Raw genomic sequence first — 24,702 nt, forward strand, 5'->3', positions numbered from 1 at the left:
CATCCATAAAATATCTTGGATTACATCATATAAATCATTTCAATGAGAATCAATTCATTGGGGTTAAGAATATAAATAACAGAATTTTAAGATATATAGACCTTTGGGTAAGAAAGACTATTAAACATTATAAATGTGCCAATAAGTAAATAAAGCCACAGTTGCTAAGTGATCTAAATGTAACAGCTTTTAATCTACAAAAAGCATTTTATAATAGATCTGCATCAAGAGCTCACAAAAATACCAAAACTTTTACCAATACAATCAACTACCTGCTCCTGAAGTTTTGCAAGACGTTGAACTCGTTCATCTTCAGAATCACCAGAAGAGTTATCTTCAGAGGAAGCTTCACTTCTGCTTTCTCTATCATGGACTTCTGTGGTATCTGTTTTGATGTAGCATACAGGCATACTCTCAACAGGTTCATCTGGGATCTTTGCAAAATGCATTTCAAAGACATCCTATAATGGAAAATTAGACTATAAACATTTTCTGTATTTCCAATTTAATGCAGCAATAACACCTTTCAACAAAAGTGTCACATTTTGATAATTCTATTTTTCCTTGTGGTAATTGTTATATAGTATATACATCAAGTCATTATGTTGTATACCTTAAACTTACACAATGTTAATTTACCAAAGAAGAAATATAAGACTCGTGCTTCCTTGCTTGCTAACCTTAGCAACTTTTCTCTTCTCTTCTAGGTCTCTTCTAAGACACCTCTCAAATTATGTAGAGAATGTTCTTTCAAGGATCTCCTGCCCCATGTTTTGATCCATCATTCCACTACCTCCCACTGGGTCAGCCGCAACAGTCCTCGAGCTTTCCCTTCAGGGAGACATGGGCTCCAGTCAATCCTATCTCAGTTATCTACTATCCCCTCTTCGCTAATATTTCTCCAATATCTTCTATGTGCACAGCAGCCTCATAAAAAGATGTGCTAATGTATGCTATACCTCAAAAACAAACAAACAATCTCTACACTTTAATAAATTGTGCTTTATTTTGGGAAGTAGGGTGTTCTTTGTCTTTTAAGTTACGGTTCAAAAATTTCCAAACTGTTCAGAAGAAACTCACTTTCAGGAACATGGAAGATGGCAGCATAGGAGGATGCTGGGCTCACCTCATCCTGCTGATCACTTAGATTCCACCCACATCTGCCTAAATGACCCAGAAAACTGCCAGAAGACTAGCAGAACGGACTCTCCTGAGCCAAGCATAGACGAGAGGCCCATGGAAGAGGGTCGGAAGGGTGGAGAGGCAGTGCGCGCTACATGGACTGGTGGGAGGGAGCAGCTGGCCCACCTGGCAAGGCAGAGCCCCTGAGTCTGGCTTGCAAAGCGGAGAGGCCGGATGGAGTGTGTTCTGACAGCCAGCAGGACTTAACATCTGGAATGTTATAAGTCAACAGCTTTGCTCTGAGAGTGGGAGGGCTAGAGGACAACGGGAGGGAGAGTTGTTGAGCTCTGGAGAACAGAGCTCAGCTTGGCGGGGAACAAAGGTGCTCTCCAGCGCCATCTCCCTTGCCCATCCCCCAGCCAAAATCCAAAAGGGAACCAGATCCCGTCACAGAACTTGCTTGCACCGCAAACACCCAATGCTGTGCTTCTGCGGATCCATCCCGCCGACGGGTCTGCCTCCCTCCCAGTGCTGCAGGGCCTCTCCTGCAGGGGACCACCTACAGCAAAGTAAGCTGAGCCTGCCACTCCTGCCCCTGTGCACCTTGCGGATCCACCCTGGCTAATACGCCAGATCCCATCAAAGCAGCACCACAACTGTGCCTGGCAGTGTTGCAAGCAGCCCAGACAAGGGCCAGACCACTCCACAGTGAGTCCTGCCCCTGGGAGAGGGGAAGATAAGATACACACCAGTCTGACTGTGGCCCCAGCGGTGGGCTGGGGACAGACATCGGGTCTGACTATGGCCCTGCCCAGCAGCACAAGTTACTCCAGACAGCACAGGGGAAGTGCCCTGCAGTTTGGCGCCACCCCAGGAACTACCCAAAATGATGAAACAGAAGAACTCGCCTCAAAAGAAACTACAGGAAGTAGTGACAGCTACCAAACTGATCAAAAATGATTTAGGCAATGTAATGGAACAAGAATTTAGACTAATAGTCATAACATTAATCACTAGGCTTGAAAAAAGCATAGAGGATAGCAGAGAATCTATTGCTACAGAGATCAAGGGACTAAGAAATAGTCATGAGGAGCTAAAAAATGCTATAAATGAGGTACAAAATAAAATGGAGGTGGCCATGTCATGGATTGAAGAAGCAGAAGAGAGACTATGTGAATTAGATGATAAAATTATGGAAAAAGAGGAAGCTGAGAAAAAGATAAAAAAAATCCAGGAGTATGAGGGGGGAATTACAGAACTAAGTGATGCAATCAAATGGAACAATATCCATATCACAGGAATTCCAGAAGAGAGAGAGAAAGGGGCTGAAGGTGTACTTGAACAAATCATAGCTGATAACTTCCCTGATCTGGGGAAGGAAACAGGCATCGAAATCCAAGAGGCACGGAGAACTCCCTTTAGACGTAACTTGAATCGATCTTCTGCAAGACATATCATAGTGAAACTGGCAAAATACAAGGATAAAGAGGGAATTCTGAAAGCAGCTAGGGATAAACAGGCTCTAACTTATAAAGGGAGATGCATAAGCCTAGTGGCAGACCTATCTACTGAAATTTGGCAGGCCAGAAAGGAATGGCAGGAAATCTTCAATATGATAAACAGAAAAAATATGCAGCCAAGAATTCTTTATCCAGCAAGTCTGTCATTCAGAATAGAAGGAGAGATAAAGGTCTTCCCAAACAAACAAAAACTGAAGGAATTCATCACCACTAAACCAGCCCTACTGGAGATCCTAAGGGGGATTCCGTGAGTGAAATGTTGCAAGGACCACAAAGTACCAGAGACATCACTATAAGCATGAAACCGACAGACATCACAATGACTCTAAACCCGGATCTTTCAAAATAACACTGAATGTAAATGGACTAAATGCTCCAACCAAGACATAGGGTATCAGAATGGATAAAAAACAAGACCCATCTATTTTATGTCTACAAGAGACTCATTTTAGACCTGAGGACACCTTCAGATTGAAAGTGAGGGGATGGAGAACTATCTATCATGCTACTGGAAGTCAAAAGAAAGCTGGAGTAGCCATACGTATATCAGGCAAACTAGACTTTAAATTAAAGGCTGTAACAAGAGATGAAGAAGGACATTATATAATGATCACAGGGTCTATCCATCAGGAAGAGCTAACAAATATAAATGTCTATGAGCCGATTATGGGAGCCCCCAAATATATAAAACAATCACAAACATAAGCTACCTTATTGATGAGAATGTGGTAACTCCAGGGGACTTTAATACTCCACTTACAACAATGGACAGATCATCTAGACACAGGATCAATAAAGAAACAAGGACCCTGAATGATACATTGGATCAGATGGACTTGACAGATGTATTAGAACTCTGCATCCCAAAGCAACAGAATATACTTTCTTCTTGAGTGCACATGGAACATTCTCCAAGATAGATCACATACTGGGTCACAAAACAGCCCTTCATAAGTATAAAAGAATTGAGATCATACCATGCACACTTTCAGACCACAATGCTATGAAACTTGAAATCAACCACAGGAAAAAGTCTGGAAAACCTCCAAAAGCATGGAGGTTAAAGAACACCCTACTAAAGAATGAATGGGTCAACCAGGCAATTAGAAAAGAAACTTAATATATGGGAACAAATGAAAATGAAAATACAACAATCCAAACGCTATGGGATGCAGCGAAGGCAGTCCTGAGAGGAAAATACATTGCAATCCAGGCCTATCTCAAGAAACAAGAAAAATCCCAAATACAAAATCTAACAGCACACCTAAAGGAACTAGAAGCAGAACAGCAAAGACACCCCAAACCCAGCAGAAGAAGAGAAATAATAAAGATCAGAGCAGAAATAAACAATATAGAATCTAAAAAAAACAGTAGAGCACATCAATGAAATCAAGAATTGGTTTTTGAAAAAATAAACAAAATTGATAAACCTCTAGCCAGGCTTCTCAAAAAGAAAAGGGAAAGGACCCAAATAGATAAAATCATCAATGAAAATGGAATTATTACAACCAATCCCTCAGAAATACAAGCAATTATCAAGGAATACTATGAAAAATTATATGCCAACAAACTGGACAACCTGGAAGAAATGGACAAATTCCTAAGCACCCACACACTTCCAAATCTCAAACAGGAAGAAATAGAAAATTTGAACTGACCCATAACCAGCGAAGAAACTGAATCAGTTATCAAAAACCTCCCAACAAATAAGAGTCCAAGACCAGATGGCTTCCCTGGGGAATTCTACCAGACATTTAAAGCAGAGGTAATACTTATCCTTCCCAAGCTGTTCCAAAAAATAGAAAGGGAAGGAAAACTTCCAGACCCATTCTATGAAGCCAGCATTACTTTGATTCCCAAACCAGACAGAGACCCAGTAAAAAAAGAGAACTACAGGCCAATATCCATGATGAATATGGATGCAAAAATTCTCAACAAGACACTAGCAAATTGAATTCAACAGCATATAAAAAGAATTATTCACCATGGTCAAGTGGGATTCATTCCTGGGCTGCAGGGCTGGTTCAACATTCGCAAATCAATCAATGTGATACATCACATTAATAAAAGAAAAGAAAACCATATGATCCTGTCAATCGATGCAGAAAAAGCATTTGACAAAATTCAGCATCCTTTCTTAATAAAAACCTCAAGAAAGTTGGGATAGAAGGAAAATACTTAAACATCATAAAAGCCATTTATGAAAAGCCCACAGCTAATATCATCCTCAATGGGGAAAAACTGAGAGCTTCCCCCCTGAGATCAGGAACACGACAGGGATGTCCACTCTCACCGCTGTTGTTTAACATAGTGTTGGAAGTTCTAGCATCAGCAATCAGACAACAAAAGGAAATCAAAGGCACCAAATTGGCAAAAATGAAGTCAAGCTTTCACATTTTGCAGGTGATGTGATATTATATGTGGAAAACCCAAGAGACTCCACCAAAAGTCTGCTAGAACATACCTGAACTCAGCAAAGTCACAGGATACAAAATCAATGCACAGAAAGCAGTTGCATTCTTATACACTAATAATGAAGCAAAAGAAAGACAAAGAAACTGATCCCATTCACAATTGCACCAAGAATCATAAAATACCTAGGAATAAACCTAACCAAAGATGTAAAAGATCTGTATGCTGAAAATTTAAGAAAGCTTATGAAGGAAATTGAAGACAATATATAGAAATGGAAAAACATTCTGTGCTCATTGATTGGAAGAATAAATATTGTTAAAATGTCAATACTACACAAAACTATCTACACATTCAATGCAATCCCAATCAAAATTGCACCAGCATTCTTCTTGAAGCTACAACAAGCAATCCTAAAATTTGTATGGAACCACAAAAGACCACGAATAAACAAAGTAATATTGAAGAAGACCAAAGCGGGAGGCACCACAATCCCAGACTTTAGCCTCTACTACAAAGCTGTAATCATCAAGACAGCATGGTATTGGCACAAAAACAGACACATAGACCAATGGAATAGAATAGAGACTCCAGAATTAGACCCACAAAAGTATGGCCAACTAATCTTTGACAAAGCAGGAAAGAATACCCAATAAAAAAGACAGTCTCTAACAAATGGTGCAGGGAGAACTGGACAGCAACATGCAGAAGAATGAAACTAGACCACTTTCTTACACCATTCACAAAAATAAATTCAAAATGGATAAAGGACCTGAATGTGAGACAGGAAACCATCAAAACCCTAGAGGAGAAAGCAGGAAAAAACCTCTCTGACCTCAGCTGCAGCAATTATTTACTTGACACATCCCCAAAGGCAAGGGAATTAAAAACAAAAATGAACTATTGGGACCTCATGAAGATAAAAAGCTTCTGCACTGCAAAGGAAATAATCAACAAACTAAAAGGCAACCAACGGAATGGGAAAAGATATTTGCAAATGTCATATTGGACAAAGGGCTAGTATACAAAATCTATAAAGAATTCCCCAAACTCAACACCTGAAAAACAAATAATCCAGTCGCTCCTGGATGCTCTGGACAAACAAAAGACGCTCAATGTCGCTCCTCATCAGGGAAATACAAATCAAAACCACACTGAGATACCACCTCACGCCAGTCAGAGTGGCCAAAATGAACAAATCAGGAGACTATAGATACTGGTGAGGATGTGGAGAAACGGGAACCCTCTTGCACTGTTGGTGGGAATGCAAACTGGTACAGCCACTCTGGCAAAAAGTGTGGAGGTTCCTCAAAAAATTAAAAATGGATCTATGCTATAACCCAGCAATAGCACTGCTAGGAATTTACCCAAGGGATACAGGAGTGCTGATGCATAGGGGCACTTGTACCCCAATATTTAGAGCATCACTTTCAACAATAGCCAAATTATGGAAAGAGCCTAAATGTCCATCAACTGATTAATGGATAAAGAAATTGTAGGGGCGCCTGGGTGGCGCAGTCGGTTAAGCGTCCGACTTCAGCCAGGTCACGATCTCGCGGTCCGTGAGTTCGAGCCCCGCGTCAGGCTCAGGGCTGATGGCTCAGAGCCTGGAGCCTGTTTCCGATTCTGTGTCTCCCTCTCTCTCTGCCCCTCCCCCGTTCATGCTCTGTCTCTCTCTGTCCCAAAAATAAATAAATGTTGAAAAAAAAAAATTAAAAAAAAAAAATTGTGGTTTATATACACAATGGAATACTACATGGCAATGAGAAAGAATGAAATATGGCCTTTTCTAGCAACGTGGATGGAACTGGAGAGTGTTATGCTAAGTGAAATAAGTCATACAGAGAAAGACAGATACCATATGTTTTCACTCTTATGTGGATCCTGAGAAACTTAACAGAAGACCATGGGGGAGGGGAAGGAATAAATAAAGGTTAGAGAGGGAGGGAGCCAAACCATAAGAGAGTTAAAAACTGAGAACAAACTGAGAGTTGATGGGGGTGGGAGGGAGGGGACAGTGGGTGATGGGTACTGAGGAGGGCACCTGTTGGGATGAGCACTGTGTGTTGTATGGAAACCAATTTGACAATAAATTTGATGTTAAAAAAAAATTAAAAAAAAAAAAGAAGAAATTCACTTTCAGAGCACACCTATCAACTTACCTGGAGTGTTCTTGCCATTGTCACTACTTCATGGTCTGGAGGATTGTACTTGTAGCAATTCATGAACATTAATCTAACATCTGCCGCAAATTCATATGCATCTTTATATTCTTGGTTGTCCATTTTTCCCTAAATTAAGGAAAAATTACAGGATTCACAAACAACATAGTTCAAAAATTATTTGAGCACCTACATTACGAAATAGTTCAAATAACAGAAGAACATAGACAATACCAGAAACAGATACCCACCCTCCAAATTTGACATATGTAAAAATTCTGCTATATTTGTTTTGGTATTTTTTGACTTTGAAAATATCCAATGAATTTTGACAAGCAGAGATAAGGAAGGAGGACATTCCAAGTAAAAACAAAAACAAAAACAAAAAACAGAAACAAAATCACAAAAGCAGGAAAACAGTGCATTTCCAGGTAATCTTGGATAGACAAGTTTGATCCTAGGAAAGTGGTGAAAAGATAAATTCCTTAAATGAACCCTGAACATCTAAACGAAAGGTTTTTACTAAAATTCTCCTAAAAATGAAAAGACGTAAAAAATTGAACAGAATTGGTAAAAGGAAGGAAATAAAAAAGATCAAAGCTGAAATAAATGAAAGACAAAAACAAAAACAAACAAACAAAAATTACAGGTCAATATCCCTGATGAATACGGATGCAAAAATCCTTAACGAAGATTAGCAAAATTCATTCACCATGAGCAAATGGGATTTACTCCAGGAATGCAAGGATGATTCAATAATCTTATACAACATGTGAACAAAATGAAGGATAAAAACCATATGGCCATCTCAATAAATGCAGAAAAAAATTGACAAACTTCAACATCTTTTCATGATAAAACTCTCAACAAAGTGGGCTTAAAGAGAACATACCTCAACATAATAAAGACCATATATGAAAAACCCAGTTAACACCATACTCAATAGGAAAAACTTAAAGCTTTCCATTTAAGACCACAAAGACAAGAATGTCCATTCTCACCACTTTTACTCAATATAGTACTGAAAATCCTAACCACAGTAACTAGACAAGAAAAAGTAAAAGGCACTCAAAGTGGTACAGAAAAAGTAAAACTCACTATTTGTATATGACATGATACTATATACAGAAAACCCTAAAAACTCCACCAAAGAACTATAAGAATAAATGAATTCAGTAAAGTTGCAGGATACAAAATTAATATACAGAAACATACTGCCTCTATATGCTAATACTGAAGTAGCAGAAAGAAAAATTAAGAAAAACAATCCTATTTATAACTGCATCAAAAAGCAAAAACAAAAACAAATTCCCTAAAAATAAATTTCACCAATAGAGTGAAAGACCTTTACTTTGAAAATTATAAGACACTGATGAAAGAAATGTCTTTTCACAAATGAAAAGATAAACCATGCTCAGAAATTTGAAGAATATTGTTAAAATATCCATATCACCCAAAGAAATCCACAGATTCAATACAATCCTGATGAAAATGCTAATCATAATTTTCATAGAACTAGAACAAACAATCCTAAACCACAAAGACCTTGAATAGCCAAGGCAATCTTAAGAAAGAGGACCGGGAAGACTGGGTGGCTCAGTTGGTTAAGTGTCAGACTCTTGGTTTCAGCTCAAGTCATGATCTCACGATTTTTGTGGGTTCGAACCCTGCATTGGGCTCTGTGCTGACAGTGCAAAGCCTGCTTGGGATTCTCTCTCTCCCTTTCTCTCTGCCCCTCCCCACTCACACTGTCACTATTTCTCTCTCAAAAATAAATGTAAAAAAAAAAAATGAACAAAGCTAGAGGAATCACAATCCCAGATTTCAAAATATACTACCAAGCTATAATAATCAAAATAGTGTGGTATTGACACAAAAATAGACCCATAAATCAGTGGAGCAGGATAGAGAGAGCCCAGAAATAAACCCACACTTACATAGTCAATCTATGACAAAGGAGTCAAGAATATACAGTAGAGAATAGACTCTCTTCAAATGGTACTGAGGTAACTGGACCACTACATGCAGAAGAATGAAAACTGAAACATTTTGTACACCATACACAAAAATTCAAAAACGGATTAAAGACCTAAATAAAACCATAAAACTCCTAGAAGAAAACACAGGCAGTAATCTCTTGGACATGGGCCTTAGCAACATTTTTTTGGATGTGTCCTCAGGCAAGGGAAACAAAAGCAAAAATAAAGTACATCAGATGAAAAACCTTTTACACAATGAAGGATATCATCAACAAAACAAAAATGCAACCAACTGAATGGGAGAAGATACTTGCAAATGATTCATCTGATAAGGGGTTAATATCCGAGATATATAAATAATTCATATAAGGAAACAAAAACACTAAATCAAAAAATATATATGCATCTCTGTTTATTGCACTGTTATTTACATAGTCAAGGTATGGATGCAACCTCAGTGTTTATCAACAGATGAATGGATAAAGAATATGTCACACAGACAGTCACACACTCACATACACACACATATATCACACACAGCCATAAAAAAGGATGAGATCTTGCCATCTCTAACAACATGGATGGACCTACAAGGTATTATGCTAAGCAAAATAAGACAGAGAGACAAATACCATATCATTTCACTCGTATGTTGCATTTAAAAAACAAAACACACACACACACACACACACACACACACACACACTTACTTTTCTCACATGTATAAAGTTGCTCCTTCCCTCCAATAAGACCAAAGTTACTGGGGATTGGATAACATTAGCTAAAATAAAACCAAGAAGTCAGAGGAGGAGTTCAGATATGTCAACTCCATACAAACCTAGCTTTTGTGTATATTTAAAAACGGTACTGGGGTGCCTGGGTGGCTCAGTCGGGCGTCCGAGTTCGGCTTAGGTCATGATCTCACAGTTGGTGGGTTTGAGCCCCATGTCGGGCTCTGTGCTGACAGCTCAGAGCCTGGAGCCTGTTTCAGATTCTGTGTTTCCCTCTCTCTCTGCCCCTCCCCTGTTCACACTCTGTCTCTGTCTCAAGAATAAATAAACATAAAAAAAAAAAAATTTAAAGACGGTACTTACAAGGCACATCCAAAACAATTCCTCTGACTTTCAAAGAGACTAGTATTTGGTTCACATGTGAAAACAAAGTCTCAATTATTCTCAAAGTGCCATTAGTAGGTTTTAAAACTTACCCCTCAGAATAGAAGTAAATGGTGTAAGACTTCTCAACCCGTGTGCCCATATGAGAACAGAAAATGAAAAGATCAAGAAGCAGCTTTTAGGAGAATTGTTCTATCAAGTGCCGGGGTTATAAAATATTTTAGGAATATTCCTGATACTTCTCAAGCAAACTTACAGGGCTTAAATTATAATAACTTCATTATGTGTTCAAATACACCTAAACATTTTGTTTATAAAGAAAAATGTGGGAAGACAGTGATGTAGAAAGAACAAATATTGTTAAAAGGTCTATACTACCCAAAGCAATCTACACACTCAGTGCAATCCCTATCAAAATAACACCAACATTCTTCACAGAGCTAGAGCAAACAATCCTAAAATTTGTATGGAACCAGAAAAGACCCCAAATAGCCAAAGTAATGTTGAAAAAGAAAACCAAATCGGAGGCATCACAATCCCACACTTTAACCTGTATTACAAAGCTAGAATCATCAAGACAGTATGGTATCGGCACAAAAACAGACACACAGAACAATGGAATAGAGAACCCAGAAATGGACCCACAAATATATGGCCAACTAATCTTCCACAAAGCAGGAAAGAGTATCTAGTGGAAAGAAGACAGTCTCTTTAGCAAATGGTGCTGGGATAATTAGACAGCAACATGAAGAAGAATGAAACTGGACCACTTTCTTACACCATACACAAAAGTAAATTCAAAATGGATGAAAGATCTAAATGTGAGACAGGAAACCATCAAAATCGTATAGGAGAAAACAGGCAGCAACCTCTCTGACCTAGCCCATAGCAACTTCTTGCTTGATATGTCTCCAGAGGCAAGGAAAATAAAAGCAAAAATGAACTACTGGGACCTCATAAAGATAAAAGGCTTGTGCACAGCAAAGGAAAGTCAACAAAACTAAAAGGCTACTGATGGAATGGGAGAAGATATTTGCAAATGACATATCAGATAAAGGGTTAGTATCCAAATTGTACAAAGAACTTGCCAAACTCAACAGCCAAAAAACAAATAATCCAGTGAAGAAATGGGCAGAAGATATGAATAGACACTTTTCCAAAGAAGATAACCAGATGGCTAATAGACACATGAAAAGATGCTCAACCTCATCGATAGCACCACACACCAGTCAGAATGGTTAAAATTAACAACTCAGGACACAACAGATATTGGTGAGGATGTGGAGAAAGGGGAACCCTTTTGCACTGTCGGTGGGAATACAAACTGGGGCAGCCACTCTGGAAAACTGTGGAGGTTCCTCAAAAAATTAAATATAGAACTACCCTATGACCCAGCAATAGCACTACTAGGAATTCATCTAAAAGATACAAAAATGCTGATTCAAAGGGGCAGATGGCACCCACAATGTTTATAGCAGCACTATCAACAATACCCAAATTATGGAGAAAGCCCAAAATTCCATCAACTGATGGATTAAGAAGATATGGTCTCTCTCTCTCCACACACACACACACACACTCACTGGAATACTACTCGGTGACGAAAAAGAATGAAATCTTGCCATTTGCAACAATGTGGATAGCACTGGAGGGTATTATGCTAAGCGAAATTAAGTCAGAGAAAGATATCATGATTTCACTCATATGTGGAATATGAGAAACAACAGACATAAGGGAAGGGAAGGAAAAATAAGATAAAAACACTGAGGGCTTCAAATTATAAGAGACTTACAAATACAGAACAAACTAAGGGCTGCTGGAATGGGGTGGTGGGTTAAATGGGTGATGGACATTAAGGAGGGCACTTTTTCAGGATGAGCGCTGGATATCATATGTAAGAGATGAATCACTGGGTTCTACTCCTGAAGCCAAGACTACACTCTATGTTAACTAACTTGAAAAAAAAATTTACAACGACAAGAATAATTTTATAATTAAGAAAAGAAGTTCTTCCTATTAAGAAAACATTTACCTTAATAGTTCCAAGATCCATTGGATTTTTCACAATATCATAGTAATTATGGAGCCCCAAAGCATTAACATCAACAGGATTATAAAAGGGCCATGCATAGGACAAGTGTTTCTTTGCAAGCATTTCTTTAAGAATCTCACTACAGTGCCTTAATTGTTCGGTCACTTCAACACTCTTTATGACTTTACATAGTTGCTGAGAATCCGGCAAAACAGTCTTCAGCACATTTTCTTTCATAGGTGGCATTTTCACTGATTTTTTTTCTGCAAGTGTTGGGGAAGATTCACCACTTGCTTTAACTACTGAAGTTGTAGGAGTCGTGGTATCTGCTTTCCTCTTCACACCCCTTGTAACCTGAAACAATTCAATAACAACAACTGTAATTAAAGTGACATTCACAGCAACAGTTTTCAAACTTTTTTTGATGGTTACTCCTACAGTTAAAAAAAAAAAACAAAAAAAAAACAAAAAAAAAAGGAAAAAATTATCAGTACCATGTCGTCTATATATTAAATATTAGTAAAAGTTAATTTCTTTTCTACAGGTAAATTCATAGCTCAAATATTTTCTTCCTACATCCCAAAGAATGGTCTTATGCAAACCTTTGAGATCAATGAGAGATGGGAAGCAGTAAAAGTCACTGTTATGCAAAAACAAGTTCTGAATACCTGAAATCAGCTACGGTATACAATTTTAAATTATCAACCCATCAAGTTATGATTCAAAAGAAGTTACATAACACACACAAAATAGGTAGTTGGGCAACTGATACTAATATAAAAATATATAAGCCAGTTCAAATTCTACCTAAAAAACTCTAAAATTTGGTTCACATTGTAGATCTGTTAAAAAATGTACACAAAGATTGACTGTGGTATACTGAAGACCAATTTTCAGATCAACTTAAAAAACAGTTTAGTCATTACAACAATCCCTTACACTGAAACATTTTAAAGTCATAGTAAACTTACTTGGGCCACTGTTTGTGAGGTAGTGTTGAACAGAGTACCTTGTGACATGTTTGAAGGAGAAATAGATGTCTTAGGAAATACAGAGGACACTTGCTGCTTAAATACTTTGTCCAGTGCTTTTGGGGATTGTTTTTCTTTACCAGAAGGAACTCCTACATTATGTTGAATCCCTAGTAAAGTGTGAACCAGAGTAAATATGAGTAAAATATAAAACTATTTTTCTATTAGTATTCTATTTTAATTCACTTAGTTCAGCTTTTTAGCAATATAAACACAGGAAACTCCCATTCTCCTTTGAAACCCTCCCACAGGTACTTGCTAACATTTGTTAGACCAATTTAGATATAATACTAGAGACTTCAAACCTGATATTAATGGAAGACTTATCAATTTTATTCAGAAAGGTGCCTGGCTTAAATTTACACTAATAGAGCTCTGTGAGTAGCTTCAGTAAATTTTAGACATCCTGGAGACAAACTACATAATACTATGTAAGGTCTCCAGAATGCTCTGCATAAATATCCAAGAACCTTAAAACTATGACAAAGCCCATCATTGGTTAACACAAAACAATAGATATGAACATAATCTTCTTATCAATACATCCTTCAGATGACTCTGCCGAAGGAACCACTGTGTATGGTCTTCTGCCTTGTATGTTCCCAGAGAACACCAACACTTAAGACATTTGGATCACATCGCTCTGAAATCTATTATTTCAAAAGTCCCATCCTTGTATCCAGGTAACTCCATTCTTCAGACTATGAGACTAATGTGCTGCCCACTACACCAAGAGGGCTGCTACGGTAACTCCCTTCTTCTAATCACTCAGGCCATAAACCTTGGAGTCATCTTTGACTCCACGGTCGTTCAAACCCAATATCCCCATCCATCAGCAAACTCTTTTGGCTCTATCTTCTTATCCAGAATCTGATTACAATTACAAGTGGTAATCACCCTGGTCCCAGACATCAATTCTTAACTGGATTTCTACAGTAGTATCCTATGAGCCCTTCTTTCTTCTGCTTTTACATCCTGTAGTCTGTTCTCAAAATAGCCCTCGAAGTGATATTTTAAATTCAAATAAGATCATGACACTTCTGCTCAATGCCCAATGACTTCTAATCTTTTCTTTTCAAATAAAAGCCAAAGTCCCTACAATGCCTTGTAAGGACCTGTGTCATCTCTCTACCTATGCTCCTCCCCCACGTCCCCACCTCTGCCATCCTTCCAACCGCACTTCCTATCACTCCACCCCTTCACTAATTTCACTTAGCCTACTGGCCTACTGTCCTCAAATTTGGTAAGCATAAGCAGACAATTTGCTCTGCCTGTAAGGAGATAGCCTCATCAGCTCACTCCAACATTCCCTTCATGCCTTTGCTGAAATGTTACCTTCTCAAGCCACCCTATATAGAACAACTTTCTCCTTCCACTCCCACCACTTTCTTGTTCTCTTATTCTTATTTTTTTCTTTGCCCTTATCACATTTGACATAGAATATATAGATATCCCCGACCCTCCAAATTCTTAACAAACTCAGGAACCAAATATTTTTGAATATATTTTAAGACAGGGCTGGTATTCCTCAATCTCTTATTTCTCATTACTCACTAAAACTTAGGAACCAAAGAGACTGAGATAACCTCCTATCTTTTGATATTCCAACTGTGGCTCTTTGAACTCAGGAGCTAAACAGATAAGTATAATGAGAAATACTTACATTTACTTAGTGTTACCAATTTCCTCAACAAAAACAAAAAGCTCTGTGGGGGAAAGGAACTTTGTTTTGATCTCTACAATATCCCTTGTGCCTAATACAGTACTTGGGACATAAGAGGACTCAATGGATATTTATTGTATGCTTATTATGTATCAGGCCACCATTCTAAGTGCTCAGGCACAATAATGAACAAGATAGAGAGTTTCTGTCCTTGTTGACCATATTGTCTAGTATAAGAAATAGAAAAAAAAAGTAATCAAAATGATTACAATTGATGCTAAGCACTAGAAAGGAAATAAATGGGAGTACTGACAAAAGACAGAGACCTACTATAAAGAAGATAGCCAAAGAAGTCTCTTTGAAGAGGTATCAATTCAGATGTTACTGGAAAGAAGTAACCAGCCAGAGAATGGGGTGGCAGTAAAACTGTATTCCAAGACAATCAGTAGGGAAAACTTCAATGAGTGAGATGAAAGTAGTTCAGGATGAGAATAGAGAAATGGGCAAAGATTTAATCCCAAAAGGCCACGGTAGGAATTCAGACTTTATTTTAATATGAGAAGCTATAGAGGAGGTTTTAAGCAGGTTAATGATGTATTTTTATTTTTTGATGTATAGTTTATTTTTAAAAGACTGCCTTTGCAGGGCACCTGGGTGGCTCAATCAGTCAAGCGTCCGACTCTTGGTTTCAGCTCAGGTCATGATCTCGTGGCTCATGGGTTCAAGCCCCACATCAGACTCTGTGTTGATGGTGGAGCCTGTTTATGATTCTCTCTCCCCTCCTCTCTACTCCTCCCCTGCTCATGCTCTCTCTCTCAAAATAAATAAACTTAAAAATAAATAAAAATAAAAGACTACTTTTGCTATTGTGTAGAGAACACAGAACAATCAAGATCACAGGGGCTAAGAAGATTGTAGCCCAAGTTAGTATTATTGCAAAAACAATCTTAGGATTGAATTCAAATGATTACTAATGAACAGAAGGGGAGAAAGAATCAAAGAAGGAAGGAATCAAGAACAACTTCTATTCTGGCTTGAATAACTGTTTATTAGTACCATTTTCTGTTATACAGAATAACCTAAGAAGTTCAGTGTTTAACTATAAGCAAGGTAAATGAGAGATGTGTATAAGACATCCAAGTGGAAATGTCCAGTGACTTGAAGATAATAATTGGTTTCTCAGGGAGGACTGTGTTAGAGATATAGATTTGAGGATTAATAGCATACAGATGGAATTTAGAAAAAGGATAACTAATATCAAGCCCTGAAAAGAAAACCCCAATACTTTAGAAATTGAATAGAGAAGAATAGGGGCACCAGGGTGGTTCAGTCAGTTAAGCGTCTGACTCTTGATTTCAGCTCAGGACATGATCTCATGGTTCGTGAGTTTGAGCTCCATGTCGAGCCCCATGCACTAAGAGTGCAAAGCCTGCTTGGGATTCTCTTTCTCCTTCTCTCTCTGCCCCTCCCCTGCTCTCTCCCTCTCAAAAAAAATAGTTTGTTTTCAGTATTTAGAAAAGAATGATAATGCCAAGAGGACTACAGAATGGGAAGTAAGCTCACACAACTAGAGTGTGCACAAAGAATAAAGGCATTTCAAGAAAGAGACAGTAGCCTACTAAAGCAAATACTGATTAAGATCAAGTAAAATGAGAATAGAAAAATATTACTTAAATATTGTCACATGAAGACTGATCCAGCTCATGAAGGCAATGGCCCAAAGTGACAGAGAGGGAAAGGATCCTTTTATAGACCTTTGCTCTAGCTGATCCCCCTGCCTGGAATGTTCTTCTTTGTTCAAATCTTAACTTCTTAATGAGGCCCACTCTGAACCCATCATGTTTGTTTACCTCTCTTTTCCTACTACGATGTAAACTCCAAGATGGCAAAAGTTTTTGTTTTGTTTGATATATCTCAAGAATGCTGACCAGTGTGGTGGCACCTAAAAGTTACTCAAGTATTTCATCTATCAATTCAGTTTAATGTACTAAATTTAAATTTCTTCTTTGCCATAATGTATCAACAGATAACTACATTATTTGGCTATCATATGACAATTTCCCCACCACTGTGCATAAAAATGACATGACTCTGGCAGTAGAAAACTCCTAAAAAAAGTTATTTGGAAATTCTACCAATCCTTCAAGACCAAACTCAGCTTCTGTCACCCCTAAAGCCTTCCCCAGCTTTGCCAGTGTGAATTTCTTACTCTTTTGGACTATAGCACATACTATGTGTAATTTCATCTGACATCTATTATAATGCATGTCTTATTTTTTTTTTAAGTTTTATTTCTAACTAAAATGTAAATTGAAGCTGAGAGTTAGGTTGGTTATACATCTTTGTAACCATCACAATATGTGCATTTTAAGTGACAAACATCCAAATACATTAATGACAGAAAAACAAAGTCAAAGAACTTTTGTCTGACGGAATCTTATGCTTTTAGCAATAATCTGAGCATCTGAAACAAGTAGCTACAACTTAACCACCAAGAAAGTATTAAATATTTTTTAAGGGAAGCATTCTAAAGATAAATAATTTTTACCATGCTTGATAATTTAAGTCAGCAATAATTATCACTTTGCTTTAACAATTTAAATGGCATACTGATATACTCTTGCAGAACCCTAGGCCATTTACTGTCAGACTTAAGAACAACCTTTTCCAAAGGTGAGAATCAAATAATAACTTTAATAAACAGTGAGTATCTCACAGGATTGGGTAAAGCTTTAAGTCATGACCCATCTTAAAGATCTATCAACAACAAGGAAAAAAGCACACATTATTATCAATTAAAACAATCTTATAGTGGTATAAGTCTCCTATATCCCAGCCACTTAACTATATACTTTACAAACACAAAAGCTAAATATTTTCCTGATATTACACATGAAGAAACTAACATGGAATGGTGATTAAGAAACTTAGCCAAAATGTACACCTGCAGTGATCTAAAAATAAACCAACATTTCATCTATGACAACTTTGGTTAACCTCTACCATAAATCCAACTGAATACCTAAGATTAGTTTTGTAACTCCATACTTAAATATTATGATTATTAGCTGTAAAATATTTCCCTCTAAAGTTTGTTTGTATGTTTTGAATTAAAAGATAGGAGAATCCTCAGACACAACAGTAACATTTCTTTCTTAGCTATGGGATCTTTGGTACAAGGAACATTGAAAATTTTTGCCCTCTTATTAGTGTAGCACAGATACAAGATCCACTAAAAATACTAATAAATTTATGGGGTGCTTACTATGTGAATGGCACTGTGCTATAGGAAATCTCAGACTCCAAGGCCATAATCGAGACAATCCTCTCTAATCTTTTATGATAGCCATCCTTGTTTTCAAAGTTTGCCTTACTGTTTAAATGGACACCTTATACAAATAAATAGGATATAGAAGGACTTCGGATTGCCTATCTCCTTTGAGGGATTTATTTAGTTCTAGTCATTATATTTATACATGCACATGTACACATTCATATAATATAAAACACAGAGAAAGAAAGAGAACATAAAACTTTTCTGTCTTACCTTTCTTTATTCTTTCCTTACCACGTATAATTTGTTCTTCTTGTGGCATCTGAGATAATTTCTGCCTAAACAACTTCTCTAGGGCTTGTGCCATAAGAACAATGTCATCTCCAGGCTAGAAAATATATAAGATTACAACATGATCAACAATTCAGGCTACCTTAGAGAAGACAGTGACACAGTACTCTTAGTATTTACTAAACAGTATTTATTGCTTCTAAATTAAGTTTACAAAATAGTGCAGCGGCTCATATTTTAAATTCTAACAAGTCACGTTAGAATGTAACATGTAACTTCTAAAAATAACCCAGGTAGCCTTTATGAGTAATAGAGGATTACAATCCAACCAATCCTACTAATACAGAAAGGTTTTAGAAATTAAAATTTCTACCTCACAAATAAGTTAAAATATATTCATGGCTGTGCAAAGTACATGACTTGACTTGATGTGATTGTTTTCAATTAACTATAAGTGATAAAATGAGACTGCAGAGCTAATTTAGTTTTTAAATCTTTTTTTAAAATTTATTCTGAGAGCATGTGTGCATGGGCGCAAGCTGGGAGGGACAAAGAGGCAGGGAGAGAAAGACTCCCAAACAGGCTCCACCCTCAGCAGAATCCCAGGGTGACCTGAGCCTGACCTGAGCCAAAATCAAGAGTTGGTCACTTAAATGACTGAGCCATCCAGCCGCCCCCTTTTTTTTCTTTCAGTTTTTAAATCTTAACTACCTGCTTGGAAGTCTTCCACTTGCTTTACTCACTACTGATAAAAAGCCTAAAGCAGAGAACACTGACTTCGAGTTAAGTATGTCAGGAAAATTACTGAACTTCATTTTAATATGTTAAATGTAAAAATACACTTGACATTGTTAAATTAAAATGAAGTTTCCAATGGCACTTTCAGAATACCATTGGTTCTGATTTTTTAAAAAAATTCATATTGACTAAGAGTCTTAAATTTTTAATTTTATTTTTATTATTTTGTTTATTTTTGATTTTATTTTTAATTTTTTAAAATTTACATCCAAATTAGTTAACATATAGTGCAACAATGATTTCAGGAGTAGATTCCTTAATGCCCCTTACCCATTTAGCCCATCCCCCTTCCCACAACCCCTCCAGTAATCCTCAGTTTGTTCTCCATATTTATGAGTCTCTTACGTTTTGTCCCCCTCCCTGTTTTCATATTATTTTTATTTCCCTTTCCTTATGTTCATCTGTTTTGTATCTTAAAGTCCTCATAGGAGTGAAATCATATGGTTTTTGTCTTTCTCTAATTTCACTTAGCATAATACCCTCCAGTTCCATCCACGTAGTTGCAAATGGCAAGATTTCATTCTTTTTGATTGCCGAGTAATACTCCATTGTGTGTGTATGTGTGTGCGTGTATATATATATATATATACACACACACACATATATACACACACACACACACACACACATATATATATATATATATATATATATATATATATATATGCCACATCTTCTTTATCCATTCATCCACCGATGGACATTTGGGCTCTTACCATACTTTGGCTATTGTTGATAGTACTGCTATAAACATGGGATGCATGTGTCCCTTCGAAACAGCATACCTGTATCCCATGGATAAATGCCTAGTAGTGTAATTGCTGGGTCGTAGGGTAGTTCTATTTTCAGTTTTTTGAGGAACCTCCATACTGTTTTCCAGAGTGGCTGCACCAGCTTGCACTGCCACCAACAATGCAAAAGAGATCCTCTTTCTCCGTGTCCTCGCCAACATCTGTTGTTGCCTCAGTTGTTAATGCTAGCCATTCTGGCAGGGGTAAGGTGGTGTCTCATTGTGGTTTTGATTTGTATTTCCCTGATGATGAGTGATGTTGAGCATTTTTTCATGTGTCGGTTGGCCATCTGGATGTCTTCCTTGAAGAAGTGTCTATTCATGTCTTTTGCCCATTTCTTCACTGCATTATTTGTTTCTTGGGTGTTGAGTTTGTTAAGTTCTTTATAGATTTTGGATACTAACCCTTTATCTGATATGTCATTTGCAAATATCTTCCCCCATTCTGTCGGTTGCCTTTTAGTTTTGCTGACTGTTTCCTTTGCTGTGCAGAAGCTTTTTATTTTGATGAGGTCCCAGTAGTTCATGTTTGCTTTTGTTTCCCTTGCCTCCAGAGATGTGTTGAGTAAGAAGTTGCTGTGCCCAAGATCAAAGAGGTTTTTGTCTGCTTTCTCCTTGAGGATTTTGATGGCTTCCTGTCTTACATTGAGGTCTTTCATCCATTTTGAGTTTATTTTTGTGAATGATGTAAGAAAGTGGTCTAGTTTCATTCTTCTTCATGTTGCCGTCTAATTATCCCAGCACCATTTGCTAAAGAGGCTGTCTTTATTCCATTGGATATTCTTTCCTGCTTTGTCAAATATTAGTTGACCATACATTTGTGGGTCCAATTCTGGGTTCTCTATTCTGTTCAATTGATCTGAGTGTCTGTTCTTGTGCCAGTACCATACTGTCTTGATGATTACAGCTTTGTAGTATAGCTTGAAGTCTGGAGTCTGGGATTGTGATGCCTCCTGCTTTGGTTTTCTTTGTCAAGATTGCTTTGGCTATTTGGGGTCTTTTCTGGTTCCATAAAAATTTTAGGATTATTTGTTCTAGCTCTGTGAAAAATGCTGGTTTGATAGGGATTGCACTGAATATGTAGATTGCTTTAGGTAGTATTGACATTTTAACAATATTTGTTCTTCCTATCCAGGAGCATGGAATCTTTTTCCATTTTTTTGTGACTTCTTCAATTTCTTTCATAAGCTTTCTATAGTTTTCAGTGTATAGATTTTTCATCTCTTTGGTTGGATTTATTCCTAGTATTTTATGGGTTTTGGTGCAACTCTAAATGGGATCGATTCCTTGATTTCTCTTTCTATCGCTTCATTGTTGGTGTATATGAATGCAACTGATTTCTGTGCGTTGATTTTATATCCTGAGACTTTGCTGAATTCATGGATCAGTTCTAGCAGGTTTTGGTGGAATCTTTTGGGTTTTCCATATAGACTATCATGTCATCTGTGAAGAGTGAAAGTTTGGTCTCCTCCTGGCCGACTTGGATGCCTTTTATTTGTGTTTTCTGATTGCAGAGACTAAGACTTCCAATACTATGTTGAATAACAGTGGTGAGAGTGGACATCCCTGTCTTGTTCCTGACCTTAGGGGAAAGCTTTTAGTTTTTTCCCATTGAGGATGATATTAGCATTGGGTCATTCATATATGGCTTTTATGATCTCGAGGTATACTCCTTCTATCCCTACTTTCTTGATGGTTTTTATCAAGAAAGGATGCTGTATTTTGTCAAATGTTTTCTCTGCATCTATTGAGAGGATCATACGGTTCTTGTTAAGAGTCTTAAATTTAAGGTGGCACTGATAGTTTGGGAACCAAATTTCTATTACATTTCAGCATCACTAGTGACTTTGAGTAAATGGGATGCAAGTTTTAAAATATTTAGATATGGAACAGCTTAAAAAGGATGCAGTACTCTAGGAAACAGGAATACTATATGGAGAAAAAGCTTAATACACAAATCCAGTTTTACGGATGAAAGCAAAAGTGAAAATTAGGGTCAAAATGTCCACATACAGTATCAGACAAGCAAATGCATCAACACAAACGCAAACACTACTACTGGAATAGAACACAGTATCTTTAGGTTAACTTGCCATGTCATGAAGTTTAGATGTATGTAATTTGTTTGAATCCATACCATGAACATTTAACTTAGATTGGTTTATCATTTATAACTGAAATGGCAGAAGTATGGTAAAGAACACATAAATGATACTTTATTCACAGAAACCAGCTATCATTGGCATTTTGGCTCAGGTTCTGTTCTCATGGTCTGTGAGATCAAGTCCCATGTTGGGCTCTGCACTGACAAGTCCCATGTTGGAGTCAGCTTGGGAATTTCTCCCTCCCTCTCTGCCCCCCTCCCATTCACACACATGCTCCCTCTCTTTCCAAATAAATCAATAAACATTTCAAAAAATGAAAAAAAAAAGAAAACATAAAAACCATTACAGGTATTCAGGCAAAATTACGGCAAATAGATCGTGAAAAAATATCGATACTTGAAAATTATGAAATCCAGCAAAAAAAACACCCCATCCTTAAAAATATGTAAAATACCCCAGGGGCGCCTGGGTGGTTCAGTCAGTTAAGCATCCAACTTCGGCTCAGGTCATGATCTCGCTTTGGCTCAGGTCATGATCTCGCGGTCTGTGAGTTCAAGCCCCGCGTCCGGCTCTGTGCTGACAGCTCAGAGCCTGGAGCCTGTTTCAGATTCTGTGTCTCCCTCTCTTTGACCCTCCCCCGTTCATGCTCTGTCTCTCTCTGTCTCAAAAACAAATAAACGTTAAAAAAATTTTTTTAAATAAAAAAAAAAAAGTAAAATACCCCAAATCAAGGTATGAAAACTGAAATCAGCACACTTTTTATTCACATCCTCTATATGTAAGACCAAAAAAATAATCAAGTATAACATAAACCTTACATACCTTGTTGTATAAATAGCAATTTGAGAACATTATGTTGAAGTCTTCTATACACTCTGAAGCCTTCATATAATATTTATGTTCTAAGCGCTTCTTAATTGTATTTAAATCCATTGGGGTTTTTATAATGGTGTAATAATCCTGTGGTTTTCATGAAAAAAATTCTAAATGTTAGTAGTAAGAACAAATTCATTACAACTATTGGTACACAAAGAAATTTAAGAAGCTATATACGTGTAACTAGAAAGAGCAATTGATTACCTTTAAAAGGCTATGATCTAGAAAACAAAACTTTTGTGATGAGAAACAAAGCTGACTGCCATGGCATTTTTCTTCAGAAAAAAAAAATAAACAACAAATAAGACTAACAAAGACAAGAACATAAGAGTAGAACTATCCTGGAAAATAAAAAGTGAAAGGCGTGAAGAAAAACCTAGAATTTAGGAAGTATGACAGACCCAGAGTATAATCCCAGTGCCATGGTTTACTACTTAACAAATTACTTAACCGTTCTGTTACCAGATGGCTAAAAATTCCTAACAGAAGACCTAAAATTGAATTCTATGTATGATGCCTCTAAGTCTTATGTATGATGCTTCTAAGACAAGAAGTGTCAAGAGCAACTTCATGGAGAAGGTGACATTCATGACAACCTTGCATCAAAAGGTCAAACGACACATTCAAAAAAAAGTGACACATTCTGTAACAAGAAAGCATTAACTATAATTTACTATAAACTGTTAAAATAAGAATTAATGCTTAGAAAAATGAGCTTTGTCATTTAAAAAAAATGCTCATTGGGAAATTCTTCAGTGGTACGGAATAAATCGTCTTTATTAAAGATATTTTATAATATTAAAGACTAGTTTATTTCTTTTAGAGATTTATGTGATTTTTCTTTTACAGTTAACATAATCATAGGACACACTTACAGGCAACTTTAGTTTCACAGCATCGACAGGCTGCTGAAAAGGCCAGGAAAAATTATGCCTCCATAAAGCCTTCAGGACAACTTTTTGTAGATACTGCAGTTGATTTGTCAATCGCCCATTTTTCTTAGTATTTACATATTCTGGTGGTGGAGGGTTAACAATTGCTGTTTGTCGACTTGACAGAGACATTCTTAACTGCGTCAAACACTGATAGTACAATGTTGCCTACAAATACACGTCCTTAAAACACAAATACAAAACTAAGTTACTTTCAAAGCACATTTAATATAGTTTCTATAGGAACTAAAAAGGGTTAAAGAGTGGTATTATATTTTGCAGTACATCATGATTAAGACAAAAAAGCCAAATGATAAATGAATCCATTTTTACACAAATACAAACCTTTTTCTATGTAAGTACTAAGAGTTCTTTCATTATGTATGCCTTAGTTTTGGATGATTTAAGGTATTTAAAATTTCACAGTATTTCTTCTGCCTTTCTAAAACACAAACTGAGGTCTTAACAGGAAAAGTCTGTAAGTTCCTGGTAAAAAAGAATTAACAGGAATGTTTATAGTTACTCTACAATTATTAATTCAGTGAAAGAAGAAAGGCAAAATAAAGGATTTTTCTGGCTAATTTAAGTGATTTATTTTTT

At 37.0% G+C, this 24,702-nt stretch overlaps 1 protein-coding gene across 4 annotated transcripts in view; it reads right to left on the bottom strand.

Moving 5' to 3' along the window:
- Window positions 1–24,702, bottom strand: part of BRDT (bromodomain testis associated) — an 80,250-nt gene that overhangs the window by 44,111 nt on the left and 11,437 nt on the right. For 3 of the 4 annotated variants that reach the window (XM_047873434.1, XM_047873435.1, XM_047873436.1), the window contains exons 3-10: window positions 24,448–24,588; window positions 24,046–24,285; window positions 23,117–23,254; window positions 18,584–18,698; window positions 13,314–13,483; window positions 12,343–12,696; window positions 7,217–7,345; window positions 273–461 (exon numbers count right to left, since the gene is read on the bottom strand). In XM_047873434.1, the coding sequence (XP_047729390.1) occupies window positions 273–461; window positions 7,217–7,345; window positions 12,343–12,696; window positions 13,314–13,483; window positions 18,584–18,698; window positions 23,117–23,254; window positions 24,046–24,234 (1,284 nt within the window). In that variant the 5' untranslated portion in view covers window positions 24,235–24,285; window positions 24,448–24,588. The remainder of the gene's footprint in view (window positions 1–272; window positions 462–7,216; window positions 7,346–12,342; window positions 12,697–13,313; window positions 13,484–18,583; window positions 18,699–23,116; window positions 23,255–24,045; window positions 24,286–24,447; window positions 24,589–24,702) is intronic. The other variant, XM_047873437.1, reaches the window with a different exon arrangement.

This window comes from Prionailurus viverrinus, chromosome C1 (genome assembly GCF_022837055.1).
Source record: "Prionailurus viverrinus isolate Anna chromosome C1, UM_Priviv_1.0, whole genome shotgun sequence".
Lineage (NCBI taxonomy): Eukaryota > Metazoa > Chordata > Mammalia > Carnivora > Felidae > Prionailurus > Prionailurus viverrinus.